The sequence below is a fragment of the Ceratotherium simum genome, chromosome 29 (assembly GCF_057802395.1).
Source record: "Ceratotherium simum simum isolate JZ-2026a chromosome 29, ASM5780239v1, whole genome shotgun sequence".
NCBI classification, from domain to species: Eukaryota; Metazoa; Chordata; class Mammalia; order Perissodactyla; family Rhinocerotidae; genus Ceratotherium; species Ceratotherium simum.
In genome coordinates this window covers 19635200-19660935 of record NC_141928.1, presented here as the reverse complement: position 1 = coordinate 19660935, position 25736 = coordinate 19635200, and the positions used below count along the sequence as shown (strand labels likewise).

General features: G+C 40.8%; 1 protein-coding gene across 6 annotated transcripts in view; it reads right to left on the bottom strand.

The window, feature by feature from the left end:
* Positions 1 to 25736, bottom strand: part of ASTN2 (astrotactin 2) — an 841205-nt gene that overhangs the window by 300699 nt on the left and 514770 nt on the right. For all 6 annotated transcript variants that reach the window (XM_087419200.1, XM_087419201.1, XM_087419203.1 and 3 more), the window contains one exon: positions 12680 to 12846. In XM_087419200.1, the coding sequence (XP_087275326.1) occupies positions 12680 to 12846 (167 nt within the window). The remainder of the gene's footprint in view (positions 1 to 12679; positions 12847 to 25736) is intronic.

Below are 25736 nucleotides of genomic sequence, written 5' to 3'. Positions count from 1 at the left end.
CACATCTTTCATGTTCATTATTGCCAATCTGGGATGGGAAAAAATAACTCATTTTTGTTGCGATTTGCATTTCCCTGATGCCTGGTGAGGTTCACCATCTTTTCATGTCATGGTCATTTTTATTTCTCCTTGTGCAGATGGTCTGTCCATGCGCTTTGACCATTTTTCTATAGTTGTCTCTTTCTTCATTGGCTTGTCTGTGCTTTGCATATTTTCTGAATAGTCGCCCTTCATGCTCCATATATACTAAAATTTTCTTCTAGTCTGTACTTGTATTTTAATCTTGCTTTTGATATCTTATAATGTCTCTATCCTGGTCCTTCATTGCTTCTGAATTTTGTGGGATGCTTAGGAAGTCACAAGATGATAAAACATCTTTCTGTATATTCTTCTAGAATTTTTTTTAGTTTTTAATCTTTGGTTATTTAATCTGTATGGAATTTATTTTTGTGCATATTGAGAGTGGTTATTTTATTTTATTTTATTTTATTTATTTTTTTTAAGTTTTAGTAAATATTTATTGAATAAATGGATAGGACACGGTAGGACATTATACTTTGCGTTATGACATGTTAAGCCTAAAATATTTCCATGCATTTCTTTTTTTTTTTTTTTTAATTTTTTGTTTATTGCAGTAACATTGGTTTATAACATTGTAAAAATTTCAGGTGTACATCATCGTACTTCTATTTCTGCATAGATTACATCATGTTCACCACCAAAATACTAATTACAACCCATCACCACACACATGTGCCGAATTATCCCTTTCACCCTCCTCCCTCCCCACTTCCCCTCTGGTAACCACCAATCCAATCTCTGTCCCTATGTGTTTGTTTATTGTTGTTATTATCTACTACTTAATGAAGGAAATCATATGGTATTTGACCTTCTCCCTCTGACTTATTTCACTTTGCATTATACCCTCAATGTCCATCCATGTTGTCACAAATGGCTGGATTTCGTCGTTTCTTATGGCTGAGTAGTATTCCATTGTGTATATATACACCACATCTTCTTTATCCATTCATCCCTTGATGGGCACTTAGGTTGCTTCCAAGTCTTGGCTATTGTGAATAACGCTGCAATGAACACAGGGGTGCATGTACCTTTGCAAATTGGTGTTTTCAAGTTCTTTGGATAAATACCCAACAGTGGACTAGCTGGATCATATGGTAGTTCTATCCTTGATTTTTTGAGGAATCTCCATACTGTTTTCCATAGTGGCTGCACCAGTTTGCACTCCCACCAGCAGTGTATGTGAGAGTGGTTATTTTAACTTAATTATTTTTAAAATGAGCAATTATCTGAAGGGTCCATCCTTTCACTAACTAATTCGAAATACCATTTTGTCATATAATAAATCTCTATGTATACCATATATATACATGGTAGGAGTTTTTATTCACTTATCTGTATATTCCTGCAATAATTCTGTACTACTTTAATTACTATAGGTTTATACCATATTTTGGATATAAATAAGTCTCCTCCCCATCATGAATTCTAATTTTCTCTTTCAAAATTTCCTCATTGTTCTTACTCATTTTTCCCTTCAGATGAATTTTAGAGTTGGAATTCCATGTAAAACCCTAATGCAATTTTGGGTAGTATTCCATTGAATTTGTAGATTAAACTGGGAGAAGGTTTACTTTTTTTTTTTCCTTTAAGAAATATATATTGAGAGTCAACTCTGTGCTGGGCGCTGCTGACAATTGTGGTAGAGATGATGTGTTGCGTTCATCACACTGGGTCCTCTTCCTGAACACACACTGTAGATGATGCATCTATAGTTGGGTTAGAAGGACCACGTGATGGGATTTTGACCAATGGAGTCTGACAATTGACGTGATATAAGTCACTGCCAGACCCAGCCCTTTCAAACATCCTGTGATTCTCAAGCCCTCTCTTCTCTTGGAGACCACGTGTCCCAGAAGCACACTGCAGGATGGAAGAGGGTTGCCTCAATCACAATGGACCTTACATGAACAAGAAATAAACTTTGGTGTGCCAGCTTCTGGTTTGGGAGGCTTCCTTTATTACAGCAACATAGATCATCTCCGCCTGGCTGACTGAAACAGCATCCTTACAGTGGAGTGTCTTCTAACCCAGAAACATAGGTTGCATCTCCATTTACCAAATATGTTCTTTTAAAACCTTCACTGAGACTTTAGATTTTTGGTCATAAAAGTCTGCATATGTCTTGTGGGGGTTTATTGATAGGTATTTATGTGACGCACAACGTTCTAGAGGACACAAGCATGTGTTTTGGATCCAGGCCACCAGAATCCAAATCCAGATTTCACCACTTATTGGCTGTGTGACCTTGGACAAAATGTTTAACCGCTCTGTACTTCCTTTGTTTATCTGTAGAAGTTCCCACCTCATCGAGCTGCTGTGAGGATTAAATGAGTTATGTCTGGAATATAGTATGCCCAAAAGTATAGTAGAGTGAGCTTCTATTATTAGGCTTTTCTATTTCAGGAATAGGATCAATTTTTCACTTATGCTTTCCCTTATATTTTCTAGTTAGCTATTGCTGATATTGAGGAAAGCTATTAGTGATTTTTGTTGCTATAAGTTGATTTTTCATCCTACCCCATAAGGAACTCATCAGTTCTAATACGTCTACCAGATTTTTTGAGATGGATAAGTATATATTTGCTTAGTTTGATATTAAGATTATGCTAGGACTATGCTAAATTAAAAAACGGTCCTTTTATTTTCTTTCTCTGGATCAGTTTACATAAGATAGAGGTTATTCATTCCCTGATGATTTGATAGAACCTAGCTATAAATCCTCTGGACTTGATGTCTTCTTTTCAATGGTAGATGTTTAGCTCTCTTATCATTTTATTTTATGTTATCTCTCTATTTAGATTTTCTACAGCATCATGACTCAAACTTGGTCATTTATATTTTCTAAGGAAATAATGCATTTTATCAAGACTTTCAAATTTATTGGTATAGAGTTGTACACAGTAGTCTCATTAAATTTGTTTTATCTTCTGTGTTTCTCCGGTTATGTCTCTAGCTCATTCCTAATGTGTTTATTTGTGTTCTCTCTCTCTCTCCTTTGAACAGGCTTTCACATTTTATTGCTGAGGCTCTTTTTTTTTTTTTCTATTTCATTTATTTCAGCTTTTATTTGCATTAATTCCTTCTTGCTGCTTTCTTTGACTTTGTTTCATAATTCTTTTTCTGGCTCCTTGAGTTGAATGCTTCATTTGTTTATTTTCGATCTCTCATGCTTTTTAATAAATGCCGTGGAGCTTCTGACTCCTGCTTTTCCTGAATTCCGTGAGTTTGATATGCAGCCTTCCTGTTCCTGCTCATTTCTAAAGAGGTGGTGATTTCAGTTTGATTTTTTCCTACCCAAGAATTACTTAGAAGGTTGTTCTTTTGTAATTCCCAAGTAGATAGATTCAGTTGCTAGATAAATTGTTGTTAATATCTAATATTATTGCATTCTAGTCTGAGAATGTAGCTTGTATAATTTCTACTTCAGGGAATTTATTGAGATTTCATGTCCCCTTACTTAAGGGAGACACAAGTGGCAAGTTCAGATTTTGGATCTAATTAAATCTGATTCAAGTAGATGCAGTACCACCTACTGGCTATATGACCCTGATCAAGTCTATTAGCTCCCCTAGGCCTCAGTGTGCTAATCTATTAAATGGGATAATAATAATCCTTATTGTAGGGCTGATCCGAGAATTAGAGAAAAGTTAGATAAAGGATAAAAGGGTATCTATTATGTAGTAGCCAATTACTGCATCAGCTATTGTGAGGATGATTGTTGATGTTATTATGACTATGGTATTATTATCTATGATTGTTATCTGATCTATTAGCCCATTTGCACTTCCCAGGGATTGTAAATTTATTTCCGTGGTTCTTAGGTCTTAGTTATTGGCTTCTTTCCAGATCCAGATTTCTTTTTTTTTTTTATTATTTTTTTTCTGAGGAAGATCAGCCCTGAGCTAACATCTGCCAATCCTCCTCTTTTTGCTGAGGAAGACTGGTCCTGGGCTAATGTCCGTGCCCATCTTCCTCCACTTTATATGGGACGCCGCCACAGCATGGCTTGACAAGCGGTGCGTCGGTGCGCAGCAGAGATCTGAACCAGGGAACCCCGGGGCCGACGCAGCTGAGCGCGCGCACTTAACCGCTTGTGCCACCAGGCTGGCCCCAGATCCAGATTTCTTAAAACCAACAAAATTGCAATTCTTTGACTCTTTTTTTTTTTTTTTTGCTTCAAAGTACACATAAGTAGGAACTTCTATGTGCCATTCATTGGAAATAATTTATACATATATACATATATTTTAAATATATAAATGTATATATTCATACATATGGAATTATTACATATAACTATGTATAGGTATATAATATGTATGTGATGCATATATGCTGTATACACACACACACACACATATATGCAAAGCTCAGTCCTGCCTTCAATATTCCACAGTCTAGTGGAATTTTTTTTCTATATAGGACCTGATTTGCTCCTTATTACAACCTGTAGTAGGTAGAATAATGTGCCCCCCAATCTCCACATCCTAATCCCCAGAACTTGTAAATATGTTTACCCTACATGGCAAAAGGGATTTTGCAGATGTGATTAAATGAAGAATTTGGGGATGGGAAGATTATTCTGGGTTATCTAGGTGGGCTCCATGTAATCATAAGGGTCCTTATGAGAGTTTAAGAGGTAGCCAAGAGTGTCAGAGTCAGAGAAGGAGCTACAATTTGGAAGCAGAGGAGAGATGGAGAAAGAGAACGAGACAGGCTGTGCCTCTGGCTTGAAGTCTTGCCAGTGCCTAGATTTTAGGAGTTCTGACCTCGACAACTGTAAAATAATAAATCTATGTTGTTTTAAGCCACTAAGTTTGGGTTATTCATTTCAGAAGCTCTAGGAAACTAATGCATAACCCTCACAGGGAGGTATTGCTCCCATTTTTCAGATGAGAAAACTGAGGTTTAGAGAAGTTAAGCGACATGCCCATGGAGATACACCTTGTCAATAGTGGTGCTAGGAATTAAACCTAGGAGTTCATATTTCAAGGAGCGTGTATACGAGTGTGAGTGTGTGTGTGTGTGTGTGTGTGTGATTTTAGCCATATTACAACTGTACGTTCATGGTGATTTTCTTTTGCCTGGGGGAGGAAAAGGATTGTAGCTCAGCAGGAGAGGAAGGAAGGGAGATTAAAGGCCTCGGGTATGCTTAGTGAGACCCTTAGAGACCCAGGGAGAAAAAAAAAGATAAGGACTCACGAAGGCCAATGGTCCTCTGAGTTTTGAAACGTGAGCAACTCTCTCCCCCAAGCCACCTCAGGGCACAGGATGATTTATGCAAAGGTCTGTTTAGTTGTTGGTTTCTTTCTTTCTTTTTTTTTTTTTTAATTTTATTTTTGTACCAGGAGACATAATTATACACCTCCTTTAGAACATTCTGTCGTCTGGGAGATTTTCTTACAGAAATTCTAAAGAGTGTAGGCTCACAGGAAACCAGCCAAGATCTGCATGCAACTATATTTATACATATGCCAAAATGAAAAACATAAAATAAGTACAAAGATACAAACTGGGCATTTTAGCTGAAGGCAAGAAATGTGTTACCCTTAACACACCCATCACATTATAGAGAATACTAGAACTAGATGGAACTTACAAGATTGTACCATAAAAACCTTATATGTGTTTAGCCAAGAGCATATTTTATTTAATCCTTCTAGCAACATTATGAGATGGGTACTTTCATTCCAACATTGCCACCGAGGACCCTCAGGCTTGCATTTTAAATTCCTTGACCAAGATCACACGAGCACTTTGGAAAAGCCAGGACCTTGACTCAGATCTTCTTACTCCAATTCTAGTGCTTATTCCGTTTTAGCACGAACGACTTCCTCCAACCTACTTGTTTTTCAAAAGAGAAAACTGGGACCTGAGAGAAATGGCATTTAGACAAATTCTCGAAGCAGAGTATTTATTTATTTATTCACGTATTTACTCTCTCAGTCATTCATGCATTCCTCAATGATTTATGGAATCAATAAAATTATACATTGAAATGCAGAGACTAGACACTATTTCTTAAAATGGGGAAGGGGGGGCCGGCCCAGTGGCATAGCAGTTAAGTCTGCGTGCTCTGCTTTGGTGGCCTGGGGTTTGCAGGTTTGGATCCTGGGCACAGACCTACGCACCGCTTATCAAGCCATGCTGTGGAGGCATCCCATATAAAGTAGAGGAAGATGGACACAGATGTTAGCCCAGGGCCAATCTTCCTCTGCAAAAAAAAAAAAAAAAAGGAGGATTGGAAACAGATGTTAGCTCAGGCTAATCTTCCTCGAAAAAAAAATAGGGAAGGAAGTCAAATCCTAGAAAAAATTAAGAATAGAGAAAAGTTATGGAGAAAAAGAGCTTGAGGAACTGTACATCGTATAGACTTGGACCAATATCAGGGACGAAGGTAAGCATCCTGCTCCCAAGGCAAGAAAGTAACAGGTGCCTTCTCAGCTTTCCTGATCCTGACACCTGTGAGAAATCCCATCCCAGGGCCATCAGGACCAGGACCCTCTGTGACCTAGCAGCTGATGCCTTCAGCCATATGAACTCTGCTAACCAATGTCACAGCACTCTTCTCACGAAGGTCCTCAGGATTATCCCAACATTAACCAAAATGAAGATTAGTAAAACTGTTCTCAAAAGGGTCTCCATCTGAAGGTTTCACTTAAGGGAAAAATGTAGTGTTCTAGAAAAGCCATTTTGAAGGTAATGCACTCATGGGTATTCTTTAGAAAGGAAGGAAGGAAGAAAAAGAAAGAAAACAGAATTCCATGGGGAACTCTGGGCTAAATGATATAACATATTGCATCTATTCTAAGATCCCTAACGTTTGTAAGAAACACTAGCATTTCACCTAACACTAAGAAAAAAAAATTAAACTCTTTCAAATCATTGATAGTAAAATACATCCTAATTTCAGAAATGTTAAAATATGGAAAATAGGGGTACTTTAGAACCAATGAAATCTGACATGTTTCACCACTGCAGGACTTGTCAGAGCCTTTACCAACCCCAGGTGCACTGTGACCTTGAAAGGCAGTTGAGTGCAGAATTTCCCAAGTGGGCTTGACCACAGAGCTTCCCTTTTTTGTCTTTGAGAATCTCACAGAACTAATGTTCCACAGAAAATAGAGAACCTGAAAAGATCTACGTGAACAAATGGATGGACTCTGTGTGCTTCCACCAGTTGTCTGTGAATATGTCTTATACCTGAGCTTTTACAAATGTTTCAAACAGCAGAGAGCACAAGGTGTAATGTTTGACAAGCAGCTGGCACGTGGATGTCCTATGTTAACTACGAAAGGTAAATTCCTCGTCCTTCAATCAGAAGTCAGAGTGGGGAGAGCTCGGGCCCTAGCCTAAAAGTTGGAAACCACAATAAAACAGTGCTCGAATGAATGCCCTCGCCCCATGCCTCTGCATGGTTACTGACAGTCAAGATGAAAATCTCCGTCTACATTCTCTGGGTCAGAGTTTCTACTATTTGAGCAGACTTTAGCTTTGACGAGGAAAATAAGAGGCTTCTAGTTAACAACGGATATTAAACACATGTACTTATCTCTTCTCCCTCCTAAAATCACATTAAAATGACATTAAACAGATAGGCTGGTAAGGACTATTTGAGGCTGGATGTGCTCTTTGAGCTCATATTTTTAAATACATTTCCATTGCATTTTAAATTAAATTATATTTAAATACATTAAATATATTCAAACTAGAAGAGAGAAGCATGGGGTCTCTCTTACCCCAATTTCACCTCTTAACTGGCTGTGAGACCCTTTTGGGCCTCAGTTTCCTCCTCTAAGTAATCTGAAAAATACCAAAACTTCAAAAACGTTGATGACATTGCTCACCATTTCTTATACAGGAAACATCTCTCTTAGTGAATTATGTCAGGAAAAGGTGTGTATCCTCTAGAAAACAAAACAAAACCAAGCAAAAAAGACCCCAAAACTGCAGCCTTTTTTCCTCAAGTAAGGACAACTATATAACCCACCTTGTTTTTTTCTGTTTCCTTTGCTGCCAAGAAGCACAGAGCTATATTTATCTTATGTTGAGTAACTCTCCCATTTCAGGATCCAGAAACCATTTTTTCCCTTTCCCTTTCTCTCCTTACAAATGGCTCTGATCAGTCCTATCTTTATATTATCCATTTTTTTATAGGTTGGATTTATGTGGATAATATTAAGTTCTCTTGGAAGAATGCACAGTATACATTGTAAACACTCAACAGAAATGAAACAAACTTGGTTGCTAGGTAACTTGCCAAGGTCTTCCAGGGAGGTGATGCTCCCTCATCTATAAGCTTCATTCTAAATGCTTCATCTTAGTATTGGATGACCTTCTCAACCTGTCTCAAATCCACCTGCTTCTCTCTACCATACTGGTACCTGTGTTCTAGCAACATCAATCAGGACCAACCAAGGTTCAGCCACCTGTCTTCTGTGTTCCCTTGCCCCTGGTGGGCAAGGATTTGCACTCAATGCTTCTTTGCATTCTCAGCATCCTACAAAAGTCCAGGCACAGAGAAGCTGCCACAAATCTTAGGGAGATAAATTTCTTAATTCAACAATTATGGTTTTGAAGAAGTCTTTGGACCAAGCAGTGGGGAATGGCAATGGGAACATACAGGTGACTAAGACCCAGTCCCTGCTCATAAGGAGTTCACAGTGTGACAAGGACCAGACAGGAAAACAGGTAAGTCAACAGAACAATGGGGCTACCACAGGGAGAAGCACTGAGGGGCTGTGTGCCCCCAGAGAAAGGATCCTTTACTCAGTTTGGGGGAACTTGGCCTTACTAGGGGCTGACAACCAGTGCAGCTAGCCAGAGGTCCAGTCTGCGAGAGGTGTCAAGATTTCACTGGGATAAATTAAAATTTGAAGCTAAATGCAAATGGCCTTCTTCCTTGTAAGAGGGTCTTACTGGTAGAAAAAATACAAACCAAAATAAGACAAGAAAAAAAGCCCTTTCTATGCTTGCCCTAACCCCACTCGATAAATATTGAACCAATATGTAAATAGTGTCCATTGAAAGGATGAGGTATTGTATTACCCAGCTCCATGGTAACTGCACATCCCACTCCTGCACCCCTGTGGGGCTCAGAGAAGACTTGCTGGAGAAGAGGACACTTGCACCGAGACTTGAAGATGAAACAGAGCTGTCCCAGCTAAAGAGCAATGGGCAAGTGGGGGTGGCAGGGGTAAAGGGGAGGGCAAATAGAGAGGCAGAGGGAACAATGTTATCAAACTCCAGAGGCTGAAGCCAAGAGGCCTAATTTAGGAAGAGGGATGTAGCTAGAAATGCAGCTGGAAAGGCTGGACTGGGAACAATTTTCTTAGCCATGTTAATGGAGGAACTTCATTAAACAATTATTAATTGAGCCCCTACTGTGTGACAGGAGCTGTTCTAGGTACTGAAGATAAAGCACTAAACAAGACCTACAATTCAGTCATTGAATGATTAAATGAAATGGCTTTATTCCTATTAGAGTAACTTAACTCCCATTTACTGAGTGCTTAAGTGTGCCAGCCCCTGTGCATGTATAATTTTACTTAATCCCCACAATGGTGCTACAGTCACATCTGATTCTACATGAAACAAGAGGCTCAGAGAAGTTTAGTGACCTGCCCAAAACCATATAGCTAGAAGTGGCCAGAGGCCAGGAGTGACATCAGATCTGCCTTGACTGAGACTGGAGCCCCAACGGCCTGGGTTTGAATCCCTATGTCCCCACTTAACCAGCTGTGTGACCTTGGGCAAGTCACTGAGCCACTCTGTGCCTGGTCTTCTCGACAGTAAATGGGGATCATAACAATACCTTTCTTATAGAGTTGTTATGAGAATTCAATGGGCTAACGGGCACAGAGCATTTAGCACAGTCATGGCATGTAAGGAGTGCTTAATATACGTGAGCTGCTATTATTAACCTGGCTGCAAATGGGTTTATTAAACCTGCGCCTACCCAGAACACTCTTAGCAAGGCCACAGAGCTTTGAGCCAGGTGGGAAGGTCCCCTTGAGCACTGGTTTGTTTTCCTTGCTTAATTCAATAGCTTGCCACTTCTCTACCTGCTAGTGGCTTTCACTGTTTTGTTTAAAGAGCTTCCAACAAGTGCGGGTAATTTCTTATTTGCGTCCTTAATAGACAATTTTCAAAGCGTGTTGACACTGCAGTTGGTTTTAGGAGACCTGGGTTTTGTTTTCTTTTTTGGCCTCTTTATCAGCATTTGGATGGGTTTCAACAGCTCCCAGCACACTCCCGCCTGTTCCATCTTACTTAAGACTTTCAAAGACCTATCCCGATAAAGAAGGTTAGCTGTCCTGTCTCACAGACCCCAAAACCAAAAGGTTAAGCACCTCAGGGCACTGAGAATGTGGGGGGCCACTGTCATTAGTATCCTTCACTGTAGTTATTTTATTTAAGAAATACAGATAGTGCCAACTCGTGTGCAGGGCCCTGTTCCAAAGCATTGTACAATTATTAAAGTAAATTGTAACATAATTAATGTAACACATTTAGTCCTCATAACAACTCCACAGAGAGATCCCTATTTTACAGATGAAGCAACTGAGGCACAGAGATATTAAGTAACTTGCTGAAGGTCACACAGCAAAGAGGCAGTGAGCTGCATTACTATTAGGCATATGACCTTGGGCACATCACTTAACCTTAATGGAGGAATACATATTAATTACTTCGCACTCTTCACATACATTATATCGAAGTAGATATTATTAAAATTTTAGAGATGAGGAAATGGAAGGCCAGGAGTTCGGAGAGGCTCACCCGATGTCTAAGAGAGAGCCAGAGGTAGAACTAGGATTAGAACCCAAGACTACTGATGCCCCTTGACTGCTGCAGTGTTTAGCATGGAAGGTGGTGATAGTTTCTATGTTATTATCCATTACTGCTGTCGCTGCTGCTGTTACTGTTGTTATTTGCAACAGAAGGACCACCCTCCTCCCCGCCAGTACACAGGGAGAAAAATAACAATGATGAGAACACAACTGATTCTGTATTCAGGCCTCAGATCTAAGTCCATGCATAATTTACTCAACACTGCCCTGCAGTCACTTAAGCTGGAGAGAGACCTATAAATTCAGGGCTGCATACGCTAATTTATTTCTTATTTATTTTACTGACACATATCTAGGGCCTCCAGGAGCTGTTCCAACACCTGCTCAAAGGCACCTGCAGCCCCAAGTGTCCCTGGGGCAGGGGGGAGATCCTGATATAAGCCCGGAAGGAAAACTGGACCCCACGGACTAGAACCAGGCAGGTAAAATTAATTTTCTGTTAAACCGAGATTAAACCCGTATGCACTCCCCTGCCCCCTTTTTCATAATCTGTAGGACTGAAAAGGTTGTTAAATGCCTTGTTCTGCTTGTCTATCTTAGGAAAGCACGGAGCACACTTGAGTGACTGACATTCTTGCACGAGCACAGGATGATATTTTTGGGTCACAGGATGTCAAAAGATGAGCAAATTTTCCAATACAAAGACATCATCAGAAAGGGAACAAAGAGGAGAAGAAAAAATGCTGCCAATTTTTTAAGTGCTGAGGACCAAATGCTATGCTAGATGCTCTCCATGGCAGAGGGAACCCCCACGCGGTCCTCGACATGGAGAAGGAGGTAAATCGGAAGACACATTAGGCATTGTTGTCCGAAGATCTCATTTCGCAGGTGGTGAAACTGCAGCCCAGAGAGGGAAAGTGACTTGTCCCAGGCCACTCAGCAAGTTGGGCGCAACGTGTCCCCCTTTTTCAGTCTCAGACTAATTTTAAAACTCAGTCGAGTTCTTAGCATGAGAGACATCTTTGAACTTTGCCCGCATGGTTTTCTTTACACCTCTCCTCTCCCGATGAATTATCCTTACAGAGAAGGGCATTGGGGCACAGAAGGGCTAGACTCTGACCTCGCACTGCTGAATTCCTGCAGAAACAGAACCGCAAGCCTGGGCTAAGCCTATGGTCTTAAGCACCACACCTGCTGGTTTCTTGGTGACACCTGCTTTTTTGTGTGTGTGTGAGGAAGATCAGCCCTGAGCCAACATCTGCCAATCCTCCTCTTTTTGCTGACGAAGACTGGCCCTGGGCTAAGATCCGTGCCCATCTTCCTCCACTTTATATGGGATGCCACCACAGCACGGCTTGACAAGCGGTGCGTTGGTGCGCGCCCAGGATCCGAACCGGTGAATCCCGGGCCGGCGCAGCGGAGTGCGCGCACCCAACTGCTTGCCCCACCAGACCGGCCCCTCACGGTGCCTGCTGTTGTCTCCAAGTGACCAGGACGGCAGGGGAGAAGCAGAAGGGGCAGGGGGCTTCCACAGAAAAAGAAGCCTGACCCTTGGACGTAGCCTGACCATGTATGCATTTACTATAATCATTAATCAATTATGTGTTTCTCTTCTTCCATTCTTCTTCCCAGTACCCATCAGAAGGCTGGAATCTTGCCTTTGCCTCTCGGGCTGAACAAGCAGAGGCAGAAAGGCCATTTTGTTGAAGGGCAACCCCGCCTGGCCATGCTGAACCTCCTAACCTTTGTTCTGCAGCCCTGGCTTCTGTCACGGGAGTGGCTGGGCCTCGGGGAGGGGGACTCACCCGCAGAACATGAAGATGGTGCTGGAGGTGGCGTCGTAGGGCAGAGGCAGCGTCTGCTGCAGGCAGAGCTGCTCACAGCCACCGTTGAAGCCGTCCGAGCAGTCGATGCCTTTGGAGTGGTCGTAGCAGCCGGAGCCGTCCTTCATGGGCCTCAGCTCCTCGGGGCACTGCTCGGAGAGAGAGCAAGAGGGGAGTTACAGCTGAGGAGGTGGCGGGTCCCATCACACCCTCCCCTCCCACCTTCTGGAAAGGTGCATGTGTTGGGTACTGATGAAACAGGTTCAAATTTTCCTTTGGCCAACTAATCGCTGTGTGGCCTTGGACAAGTCCCTTTACCTCTCTGAACCTCAGTGTGCCCATCTGTAAAATGGGACTTTTGTCAGTATCTACCTCACAGAGTTGTGAGAATGAAGGGAAATAATGTCTGCAAAGTGCTCGAATGCTGTGGCTCATAGGGCAACCGCACAGCAAATGTTAGCTGCTATTTATATCGACATTGCTGGGATTATTGTTATTATTATGTTTATTATTATTGTCCAATAGGGTCTGTGGCTATAAAGGTCACTTTGGAGGCAGCCAGATATATTTTATTTATTTATTTATTTTTTTGTGAGGAAGATCAGCCCTGAGCTAACATGCATGCTAATCCTCCTCTTTTTGCCAAGGAAGACCAGCTCTGAGCTAACATCTATTGCCAACCCTCCTCCTTTTTTTCCCCCAAAGCCCCAGTAGATAGTTGTATGTCATAGTTGCACATCCTTCTAGTTGCTGTATGTGGGACGTGGCCTCAGCATGGCCGGAGAAGTGATGCGTAAGTGCGCGCCCGGGATCTAAACCCGGGCCGCCAGTAGCGGAGTGCGCGCACTTAACCGCTAAGCCACGGGGCCGGCCCCAGCCAGATATATTTTAAAGAGTTCTTACCACTATGAGTTTAGATGCCAGCTCTTCTTCTTACTGTGTGATCCGGGGAAAGTTACTCACCCTCTCTGAGCCTCAACTTCCTAATCTGTTAAACAGGCATAGCACCTACACCTATGGATTTGTTATGAAGCTTAAATTGGATCACGGGGGTGCATACCTTACTTAAGAATTTGGCACAAAATTTGCTACTCATCAGTATGAGTTCTCTTCCTTTCTGTCCTGAATTTGTCTCTTCTTCTCCATCTTTGTGCCTGGAGTCCTAAACGAGATGCCTGCATACCCACGACAAAGCCTGCAAGGGCCTCCTAACCAGTCTGCTGGTGTCCAGTCTAGCCTCCTCCACATCATCCTCCTAATGGTCATCAGGGTGATATTTCTAAATTCACTTCCCAGCTTAAATAAATAAATGCATTTTCAACAACAACAACTTGAATCTTCCTTAAGCTGATAGTCAAGGTCTTCTGCAGACCATTTAAAATCCTCTGCCCGGCCGTGTGCACATCCCTCCAGGTAACCAAATGCGCTGCCCTCTGGTCCCTAAAAAAACCCGATTCCAACCTCCAGTGACCTCAGCCAAAAGCTCTTGTGAGTATGCCTGGCACCTGCTAAGTGATCCGTGAATGGAAGATCTTAGACAGCAGGGACAACTGGCTATTTATTTAATTTAGTTTTCCATCATTTGATGAGGCTGAGCTCATCGTTTCAGTCCAGCAGATGGAGAAGCAGTTCCAACTCTCCTTCGTTCCCGAGAAAAAATGAGGTACTAGGTTTTAATTTCAGTCGCCCTGCTGGCATTTCCTGTCCACAAAGATTAACACCCGGAGCTCAGCCCTCCTCATCCATCACAGGACATCACTGATTAAAATGCCCTCCTTATGTACCTGCCCTCCCAACCAGCTCCCTGGTCCCCTCTCCAAGCCATCATCCCGAACAACATCAATAACAAAACACACACACACAAATTAATTTACAAAAAACCACAATAACAAAAAAAAAAAAATGGTCAGCCCTCTTGGAAATTAAATTTTTCCTAAGAAGAATTCATAATTACAAATGCACAGGAGAGTCTTTTGAGACATTTGAGAGTGGTGCCAGGAAGAGTGACGGAGAAAGTAGGTTATAAATGGCCTTTGTCAAGCTGCAGAAAGGTTATAAAACTGGCTACATTTTGTGCTTCAAAAGAAAAATCAATTTTCTGTGTGACTGAAGTGCTGTACATATTAATACAAGCTCAGAGGAGGCCCCTGCTTTTCTCTGAACATTCGCTGTCACACAAGAGGGCACCTGGTCACGGGGTCATTTGGAGCCATTTGCTGGTACCAGGGGCTGGTCTGTTTGTCTGCAGAGACTCAGGGATGAGCGTTGGAAAGAACGGCTGACCTTTTCATCAGGAAACAGTAGATATCTGGGCCAGGGTGTTACTTCCAGTTCTTTCCATTTCCCGCTGATTCCTTACCACTTTTGTTCTTTAAAAGAGTATGTTCTATAATCCAGGCATGATCTAAACACTTGACCTGTTTTCACTTAATTAATCCTTACAGCAAACCTATGAGATAGCGTGGTAGGCTGATAATGGCTCCAGAAGATACGTCCCCACCCTAACCCCTGGAATCTGTGAATATCACCTTCTATAGTAAAAGTTTTTGCAGATATGTTTAAATTAAAGCTCTTGATGTAAGAAGACTAGCCTGGATTATCCAGGTAGGTTTAAAAGCTGTCACAAATGTCTTTAAAAGAGAGAGGCACAGAGAGCTTACACACACAGAGGAGAAGGCCACGTGGCAGAGGAGCAAAGACTGGAGTGATGTGGCCACAAGCCTGCAGATGCTGCAGCCACCAGAAGCTGCAGAGACAAGGAAGGATTCTCGTCTAGAGCCCTTGGAGGGAGCCTGACCCTACTGACATCTTGATTTCGGACTTCTAGCCTCCAGAACTGTGGGAGAATAAATTTCTGTTTTCTTAAGCCACTCAGTTTGCTAAGTCACTCTTGGATTTCTAATCCTCAAAAGTTGTATGAGATAATAAAAGCTTTTTGTTTTATTTTTTTATTTTTTTAAAGATTTTATTTATTCAGTTTTTTCCCCCCAAAGCCCCAGTAGATAGTTGTATGTCATAGGTTCACATCCTTCTAGTTGCTGTACGTGGGACTCGGCCTCACGTTGGACGGAGAAGTGGTGCCTCGGGGCGCTCCCGGGATCCGAGCCCGGGCCGCCAGCATCAGAGCGCGCGCACTTAACCGCTAAGCCACGGAGCCGGCCAAAAGCTTTTTGTTTTAAACTGCTCAATTTGGGGAAAGTTTGTTACGCAGCAATAGATAACTAATACAGTGAGATAAATGTATCAAGTGTTTAGCACGGTGCTCAGCAAAGGGTAGCCGCTGTTATGGGTATGTTTAAGGAGCTTAGAATCTTATTTGAGAGATAAGAAATATACATATTGGGGGCTGGCCCCAGGGCTTAGCGGTTACGTGTGCACGCTCCACTACTGGCAGCCCAGGTTCGGATCCCAGGCGCGCACTAACGCACCGCTTATCTGGCCATGTTGAGGCCGCGTCCCACGCACAGCAACTAGAAGGATGTGCAACTATGACATACAACTATCTACTGGGGCTTTCGGGAAAAAAAGGGGAAAAAAGGAGGAAGATTGGCAATAGATGTTAGCTCAGAGCTGATCTTCCTCACAAAAAAAAAAAAAAAGAAATATACATATTGGTCAGACAGAGAACAAGTTATAGAAGAAACATGAAGAAGCATAGTATAATTTGAATGGGAAAATGAAAACTCTGCAAATGTGTGTCACTGGGGAATACTGGAGTAGGGAGGCCCTAGTCAGGGCAGTCTTCTTAGAGGGAGGAGATGTCATTGGAGCAAAAGGGAGACGTCCTGGTGTTCTAGAAAGAGGAAGATCAGAACTCTTGCCCAGGCACTACCACTCACTTGCCTTGTAACCTAGGGCAAGTCCTTGAATCTAACTGGGTCTCAGTTTCTTTTCTTTAAATGGAGGAGGCAGCTGGGAGACACGAAAATGGGACTGAAGTCAGTCCTGAATTCCATACGGGCTTTGTGACACTAAGCATCTAGGCAAGTGCTTTGTCACAGAGAGAGCCTCAGTTTCCTCATCTGTGAAATGGAAACAATAATGCCTCTCTGGGAGGCATTTCTGAAGACTCTATGAGAAAACAACCTAAAGTGCCTGGCTCAGAACCTCCACATAATAAGCACTCAATAAATGAAGGATAAATGAAAAAATGATAAATGAATGAACCCCCCCCCCAAATAAAACCTAACTGGAACTATTAGCTTATTTTTTCTTTCTCATCCATATAAGTCCTTCATTGGATCATTTAACACACATTTATTGAACATCTACTCAGTGCTAAGCAAATGTGCTGGGCGCTAGAAATGTGGTAGTAAACAAGACAGACAAGACCCTGCTCTCATGGAGCTTAAATTTGAGAGAGGAGACAAATGATTAAGAAGTAAACAAATAAAATGATTATTTCATAGAGTAAGACGTGCTATGAAGAAAAAAAATGTAATGTGATAAAAAGTGAATGAGGATGAAGAGGCATAAATTGAGCATTTGAGCTAAGCCTGAATAATAAGTGGAGTCTGCTGGGTGAATATAAGTGGGAAGAGTTATCAAAGAAGGAACAGGAAGTATGAAAGTCCTGAGGAAGAAACAGTGTGGGCCTGTCCACGGAACAGAAGAGGCTAATGCGGTTGAAGCTCCGTGAGACAGGGGAAAACACGGTTAGCACAAGGCCAGGTGTGAGAGGTAGATGGGGACCAAATGTCTTAAGCCAGGGGTTGGCAGGCTATGGTCTGCAGGCCAAATCCAGTCTGAGGCCTGTTTATTTTTTTTTTTAATTATTATTTATTTTATTTTGAGATAATTATAGATTCATATGCAGTTGTACAAAATAATATAATACAGAAAGATTCTGTGTACACTTGGACCAATTTCCTCCAATGGTAACATCTTGTAAAACTATAGTGAAAATATCACAACCAGGATATATACATGGATTGTCCAGATACAGAACATTTCCATCACTACACAGATTCCTCCTGTGGACCCTTTAAAGCCACACCCACTGCCCAGCTGACTCCCTTCCTTAATGCCTGGAAACTGCTAATATGTTCACCATTTCTTATAAGGGTTGTCATTTCAAGAATGTTACATAAATAAAATCATACAGTTTGTGACCTTTTGGGCATTGGCTTTTCGTTTCACTCAGTGTAATTCTCTTATTCATCCAGGTTGCTGCAGGTATCAATAGTTCGTTCCTTTTTTATTGCAGAGTAATATTCCATGCTATGGACGTAACATAGCTTGTTTAACCATTCATCCATTTAAGGACATGTGGGTTGTTTCCAGTTCTTGGCTATTATGAAGAAAGCTGCTATCTGTGTACAGGTTTTTGTGTGAATGTAAGTTTTCATTTCTCTGGAAAAAATGCCAAGGAGTGCAATTTCGGGGTCATACGGTAGTTGCATGTTTAATTTTTTTAGGAAACTGCCAAATTTTCCAGGGTGGTTGTACTATTTTAAATCTCAATGTATGAGCAATCCAGTTTCTCCACATCCTCATCAGAATTTGAATTTGTCAATATTTTTTATTTTAGCCATCCAGACAGGTGTGTAGTAATATCTTACTGTGGTTTTAATTTGCATTTCCCTAATAGTAAGTGATCTTGGACTGCTTTTGTGTTTATTTTCCATCTGTATATCCTTTGCAGTGAGATGTCTCTTGCCCATTTTCTTATTGGATTGTTTGGTTTTTTTACTGTTAAGGTTTGAGAGTTCTTTATATATTCTAGACACTAGACTTTTGTCAGATATGTGGTTTGCAAATATTTTCTCTCTTACTCTGTAACTTGTCTTCTCATCTTCAAATGAGCTTTCACAGAGCAAATGTTTTCAATTTTGATGAAATCCAAGTTATCATTTTCTCTTTTATGGATTATACTTTTGGAATCTAAGAACTCTTTGCCAAGCCCAACTCTCAAAGATTTTCTCCTTGTGTCTGTGTTTTCTACAAGTGTTATAGCTTTATGTTTTACAGTTAATTCTGTGATACATTTCGAGTTAATTTTTGTACAACGTGTGAGACTTATATTGAGGTTTGTTTTGTTGCCTATAATTGTGCAATTGCTCTAGCACCCTTTGTTGAAAAGACTCCCTTTCCTCCATTAAACTCCTTTCGCACCTTTGTAAAAAAACAAATTGAACTTATTTTTATGGGTCATTTCTGGGTTTTCTATTCTGTTCCATTGATCTACGTCTGTCTTTCCACTAACATCACACAGTCTTGATTTCTGTAGCCATATAAGTCTAGAAATAGGATAGACTGACTTCCACTTTGTTCTTCTCTTTCAAAACAAGGTTTGCTTATTCTAGTTTCTTTGCCCTTCCATATAAATTTCAGAAAATCTTATCTATATCTACAAAATAATCATGCTGAGGTTTTGTTAGAAACTATATTAAACCTTTTATATCAATTTGAAAAGAATGGAGATCTTTACTATGTTGAGTCTTCCAATCCATAAATACAGTATGTCTCTCCATTTATTTACATCTTCTCTATTTCTTTTCTTTTCTTTTTTTTGGTGAGGAAGATGGGCCCTGAGCTAACATCTGCCAATCCTCCACTTTTTGCTGAGGAAGACTGGCCCTGGGCTAACATCCATGCCCATCTTCCTCCACTTTATATGGGACGCCACCACAGCATGGCTCGACAGGCGGTGCGTCGGTGTGCGCCCGGGTTCCAAACTGGGAACCCTGGTCCGCGGCAGTGGAGCAGGCACACACAACTGCTTGCGCCACTGGGCCAGCCCCGATCTTCTCTGATTTCTTTCATCAGCATTTTGTGGTTTACAACATACATGTCCCATACTTGTTTTGTTAGATTTACAACTAAGTATTTCATTGTCTTTTAGAGATTGCACTTGGTACTGTATTTTTTATTTCAGTGTCCACATGTTCATTGTTGATATATGGGAATACTTGATGTTGCATATTTTTCTTGTATTCTGAGATCTTGCTGAACTCACTCACCACTTCCAGGAGTTTTTATGTAAATTCTTTGGGATTTTCTATGTAGAAATCATGTGATCTGCCAGTAGGTGTGGTTTTATTTCTTCCTTTCTGATCTGTATGCCTTCTATTTGCTTTTCTTACCTTATTGCACTGCCTAGAACTGCCAGCACTATGTTGATTAAGGGTGGTGAGAGTGTATCCTTATCTTGTTCCTGATTTTAGGGAGAAACCGTTCAGTCTTTCACCGTAATTATATTAGCTCTAGGTTTTTTATTGATGTTCTTTATCAAGTTGGGGAAGTTCTCATCCTATTTTTCTGAGAGTTTTTATCATTAATTAGTGTTGAATTTTGTCAACTGCTTTTCCTGTATTAATTGATATGATCATGTGATATTTCTTTTTTTGCCTATTAATACATTGTTAGATTTTCAACTGCTGAACCAGTCTTGCATCCCTGGAATAAACTCAACTTGGTCATGGTTCGTTTTTATTTATTGTTGAATTCTGTTTGCTAATATTTTGTTAAGGATTTTTGCAACTATATACATGAGGGCTATTGGTCTTATTCTGTAGTTTTCTGGTTTTTTACTGTCTTTGTTTGGTTTGAGTATCAAGGTGATGCTACTGTCATAAAATGAATTGGGAAGTATTTCCTCCGCTTTGATTTTCCGGGAGATATTTTGTAGAACTGGTGTTAATTCTTTAAACATTTGATGTACTTCTCCAGGGAAAACTATCCAGGCCTAGATATTTCTTTTGGGAGAGTTTTTAAGTTACAATTTCAATTTCCCTAATGGTTATAAGGCTATTCAAATATCTATTTCATTTTGGACCAGCTGTGGTATTTTGTGTTTTTCAAGGAATTGGTCCATTTCATGTAGATTGTCAAATATACGTGTGTAGAGTTATTTGTAATAGTCCTTTATTAATCCTGTAGATGTCTGTAGGGTCTGTAGTGATATCACCTGTTTCATGCCTGATATTGGTAACTTGTGTCTCCTCTCCTTTTTTCTTTATCAGTCTTGCCAAAGTTATTTTTTTTTTTCAATTTTTTTGAAGTTGTCAAAGAATCAGTTTTTGTTTCATTGCTTTTTGTCTATTGTTTTTCTGTTTTCAATTACATTGATTTCCTTTCTTCTGCTTGCTTTGGGTTTATTTTGATCTCTTTTTCGTAGGTTCTCAAAGTAGGAGCTTACATTATTGATTTGAAACTTCTTTTTTCGAATGTATGCATTTATGGCTATAAATTTCCTTCTCATTAAATGTAAAGACACAGATAAGTTACAAGTAAAAGGATAGATCATTGTGCTAGCTGTGTCCCACAAATTTTGATTTATTTTATCTTTATTTCATTCAGTTCAGGGTATTTTTTTTATTTCCCTTGAGACTTCCTCTTTGACCCAGGGATTATTTGAAGTGTGTTGTGTAGTTTCCAAGTATTTAGAGATTTTTCTATTATCTGTTATTGCTTTCTAGTTTGATTCTATTGTGGCAGGAAAACACATTCTGTATGACTTGAATTCTTTAAATTCGTTGAGACTTTTTTCATGGCCCAGGATATGGCCTATCTTCGTACGTGTTCCATAGATACTTGAAAAGAATGTGCATTCTGTTGTTGCCGGGCAGTGTGTTCTATAAATGTTAACTGGATCCTTTTGGTTGATAATGTTATTGAGTTATTCCATTTTGTCTAATTGTTCTATCAGTTGTTGAGGGAGGAGTGTTAAAGTACTCAACTATAATTGTGGATTTATCTCTTTTTCCTTTCAGTTCTATTAGTTTTTGCTTTACACGTTTTGCAGCTCTGTTGTTGGATGCATAAATATCTAGGATTGCTATGTCTTCTTGGCAGCTGACCCTTTCATTATTATATGATGTCTCTCTATGGTAATTCTCTTTTCTCAAAGGCCTACTTTATGCAATATTAATATAGCTACTCCTACTTTTGTTTGATTTGCATATGTCTTTTTCTATCTGGTTACATTCCACTTGCCTAAATCATTATATGTTAAGTGAATTCCTTGTAGACAGAATAATTGGGTCATGTTTTTTAATCCACTCTGCCAATTTCTTTTAAGTTTTATATTTAGATCATTTACACTTAATGTGATTATTGATATTTTGTAGCTTAAGTCTGCTGTTTTATTTTCTGATCTCTGTTTTTCACTTCTCTGCTTTTTCTTTTTTTTTTTTGCCTTCCTTTGGAGTACTTGAGCATTTTTTTTGAATTATATTTTGATTTATCTAGAGTGTTTTTGAGTACATCTCTTTATATAGTTTTTAGTGGTTGCTCTAGGTATGCATAACTTTTCACAGTCCACTGGTGCCATCATTACTAGTTTAAGTGATGTATAGAAATTTTATTTCTCTTTATGTTCTTTTATCTTCTCCCATTTATAACATAATTTTTCTTAAATATTCCTCTAACTACATTTACAACCACATCAGACAGTGCAATCATTTTTGTTTTAACCATCAAACATAATGTAGAAAACTCAAGAGGAGAAGAAAGGGCTATTGCATTTCCCCATATGTTTCCTGTGTTCCTTCTTCCTTCCCAGTGTTCCAAAATATCATTTCCTTTCTGTTTGGAGAATCTTTTAAGGCTTTTTTTTTTTTTGAGTAAGTTTGCTGGCAACAAATTCTCTTAGTTTTCCTTCATATGGGAATGTTGATTTCTCCTTCATTCCTAAAACATGTTTCATTGGACAGAGGATTCTGGATTGACAGTCCTTTTTTATTCAATAGTTGAAAAATGTTGTGGCACTTCCTTCTTGCTTTCATGGTTTCTCATGATAATTCCACCATAATTCTAATTGTGTTTCCTCTCTAGATAAGATGTCATTTCTCTCTCCTTGCTGTCAAGATTTTTTTCTAAAAACTAAAGATAGTTTTAGAAATTTGACAATGATGTGTTGGTGTGGATTTCATTGTATTTATCCTGGTTGGGATTTATTCTGCTTTTTGGATCTGTAGGTTTCTGCATTTTGCCAAATTTGACAAGTTTTTGGCCATTATTTCTTTGAGTACTTTTTGAGTCCCACTCTTTTTCTTCTCTCCTTCTGGGACTCCAATGACACAAATATTAGATCTTTTTCTATACTTCCACAGGATCTTGAAACTGTTCATTTTCTTTTTCAGTCAGTTTTCTCTTGATGTTCAGACTGGGTAATTTCTATTGTTCTATCTTTAAGTTTACTAATTATTTCCTCTGCCCTCTCCATTCTGCTTTGAGTCAGTCCACTGAGGTTTTTCTTTAATTTCAATTACTGCATTTTTCAGTTCTATAATTTCTATTTGCTTCTTTTTTATATCTTCTACTTCTTTGCTGAGACTTTCTGTTTTTTCATGTGTGCTTATAATTGCTTGTTTAAGCATTTTTATGATGGCTATTTTAACATATCTGTCAGATAATTCTAATATCTGTTATTTTGGTAGTGACATCTGTTGGTTGTCTTTTTTCATTCTGTTTGAGATTTCCTTGCTTCTTGGTATAACAAGTGATTCTTGATGGAAACCTGGACATTTGGGGCATTATGTTTTACCTCTGAATCTTATTTAAACCTTCTATTTTATCTGGTTTCCTATGAAACTGTTCCAGCAAGAGAAAGGGGAGGAACACCTCATTATTGCCAGGGGGAGGTAGAATCCCAGTTTCCCCATTTGGCCTCCATTGACATCCCTGAGAAAAGGCTCCTCATTACTGCTGGAGGGTGGTGGAAATCTGACTTCCCCCTACGACTCCACTGATACTTTCCCAGATGGGAGTGGTAGGTGTGCCTGGTTACTGTTCTCCACTGGGCCTCCATTAACACCATGCAGGGTGGGTGGTGGCTTCATTATTGCTGATCAATGTCAATGGCTGTGACTTTCTACTAGGTCTCTTCTGGCAGTGCCTCAGCAGGGAGGGGGAAGAGTGCCTCACTACTGCAGGTTGGGGGTGGAAGTCCAGGCTCTTCATGCAGTTTCCACTGACACTGGATGGCCCTGGAGTGGAGGTGGGAGAGCTGCTCATTACCACTCAGTGGAGATTAAAGTCCTGGCTCCTTACTTGGGCTTCTCTGACACCACCCCAACAGAGAGAGGGGAGGACTGGATTGTCAGATTGTCTCATACAGCCTGGTGAGGATGGAAGTCTAGCTCTCTACTGGCCTTTGTTAGCGTAGGTGGAGAAGGGGTGTCTTTTTTTTTTGTTTTGAGGAAGATCAGCCCTGAGCTAACATCCGATGCCAATCCTCTTCTTTTTTGCTGAGGAAGGTTGGCCCTGGGCTAACATTCCTGCTCATCTTCCTCTACTTTATATGGGACACCGCCACAGCATGGCTTGGCAGGCATTGCGACGATGCACGCCCGGGATCCGAACCTGCGAACCCTGGGCGACCGAAGTGGAGCACGTGCACTTAACCACTGATCCACCAGGGCGGCCCCCATTTTTTTTTTTTTTTTTTAAGTTTGGCTGGAATAGAATTGTTAGTGTCTAAAATCTGTCTTGTTAGGGTGCCCTTTTCCTGGTACTTTGGCTGAAGAGAGCAGGCGTTGGGTTTTGTTTTTTGGTTTTTGTTTTTGGTCTTCATTTATTGGCATTTCAGAGTTGCTCACTCAAGCTCCAAGCTTGGGACATATGAGGCAAAAACAAAACTCAGGGAAATGACCACCATGTCTTTCCTTGGGTCCCAAAGTCCCTAGCTCATCTGCCTTCTTCTCCCCACCTTTCAGTCTTACGTTTGTTTTATATATAACCGCCAGGGTTTTTAGTTATATTTAGTGGGAGGAATAGAGAAAATACATCTGCTCCCCCACAGGCTGTTTTTGCACAGCCCTAGAGCTAAGAATGTGTTTTACATTTTTAAATGGTTGTTTTTTGTTTTTGTTTTTTAAAGGAAGCATATGAGACAAAAAAAAAAAAAAAAGACCACATGTGACTTGCAAAGCCTAAAATATGTACTACACTGCCTTTTATACAAAAAAGTTGTGACCCTGAGTTCTACCATGGGAAGGCATCTCGAGTTGATTCTAAGTACACCTGGAAGGCATTGGAGGGTTGTTTGCAGAGAAGTGAAGTGATTTGATTTGCTACTTTGAAGAGATTACTGAAGTTAGTGAATTCAATTATCTGTAAGCCCTTTCTTAGAGCTCAAGAAAGGAGCGTTGGGAGGCAGGCTCAGTGGGACTAGGAGTGGGCAGGAGAAAGGAGGCAGATCCATCTGATAAAGACCCCATTCTTTGGAGGTCTGCTCCTTTGCCCAAGGTTTTACAGAAAGTAGGTGAGAGAGCTGGAGCTCTAACCCAGGTCAGCTGGGATCCAGAGCTTCACAGCCCCCATTCTGCTCCACCTCAGACAAGAACCCACAGGAAGACCCTGGGCCTGGGTCCCTGAGCAGGGAAGGGGTGTAGGTGGGGGATTCCCAGCTCTTCTCATCACAGGCTGGCCCTGCCCTGCTCCTCCCAGCCTCCTCCTCCATCCCCTGTGCCTGCTCTCCCTCCCTCCCAGTCTGACTTTTTATCAGCACCAAGCCATGTGTTTCTGTTTGTAATTATGCATTTTAATGTTCATTAATTATGGAATGCAAATTGCTCCGAGTGCAAAATTTGTAATGAGCTGTTCCACCACCCCACCCCCAGGTCTAGAAGGTGGACCAGCTGTGCTGAGCAGGAGGAAAAACATCCAGCTTACAAAACAATAACTTTTCCTGGGGCCTGAGTGACTCACATGGTAAATAAGGCTGGGGGATTTCCTGGTGGTGCTGGAGGGATAGCCCAGACTCTCCCCCAGGCTCTGGGAGACATTAGTGTGGCAACTTCATTCTTTTCTAGAACCTTAGGCCTGAGAGGCAGGTGGGATAATGGAAAGGATTCCAGCCTTGGATTCAGCCTCTTACTGGCAGTCACCTCCAGCTAATCACGCTTCTCTGAACCTCAGTTTCTTCTTCCGGAAGACTGATACTGAGGGTCACAGTGGGTGTGGCAGGTAAACAGGATGCTAGAGATAAGAAGCCTGATCCTAGCAAGTCCTCAATAAATGCATCTGAGTGACTCTCCAGAGAGCTGAGCTCCAGTTCTGCCTGGCCTGGTCTCTAACTGGCTGGGTGGTGGCA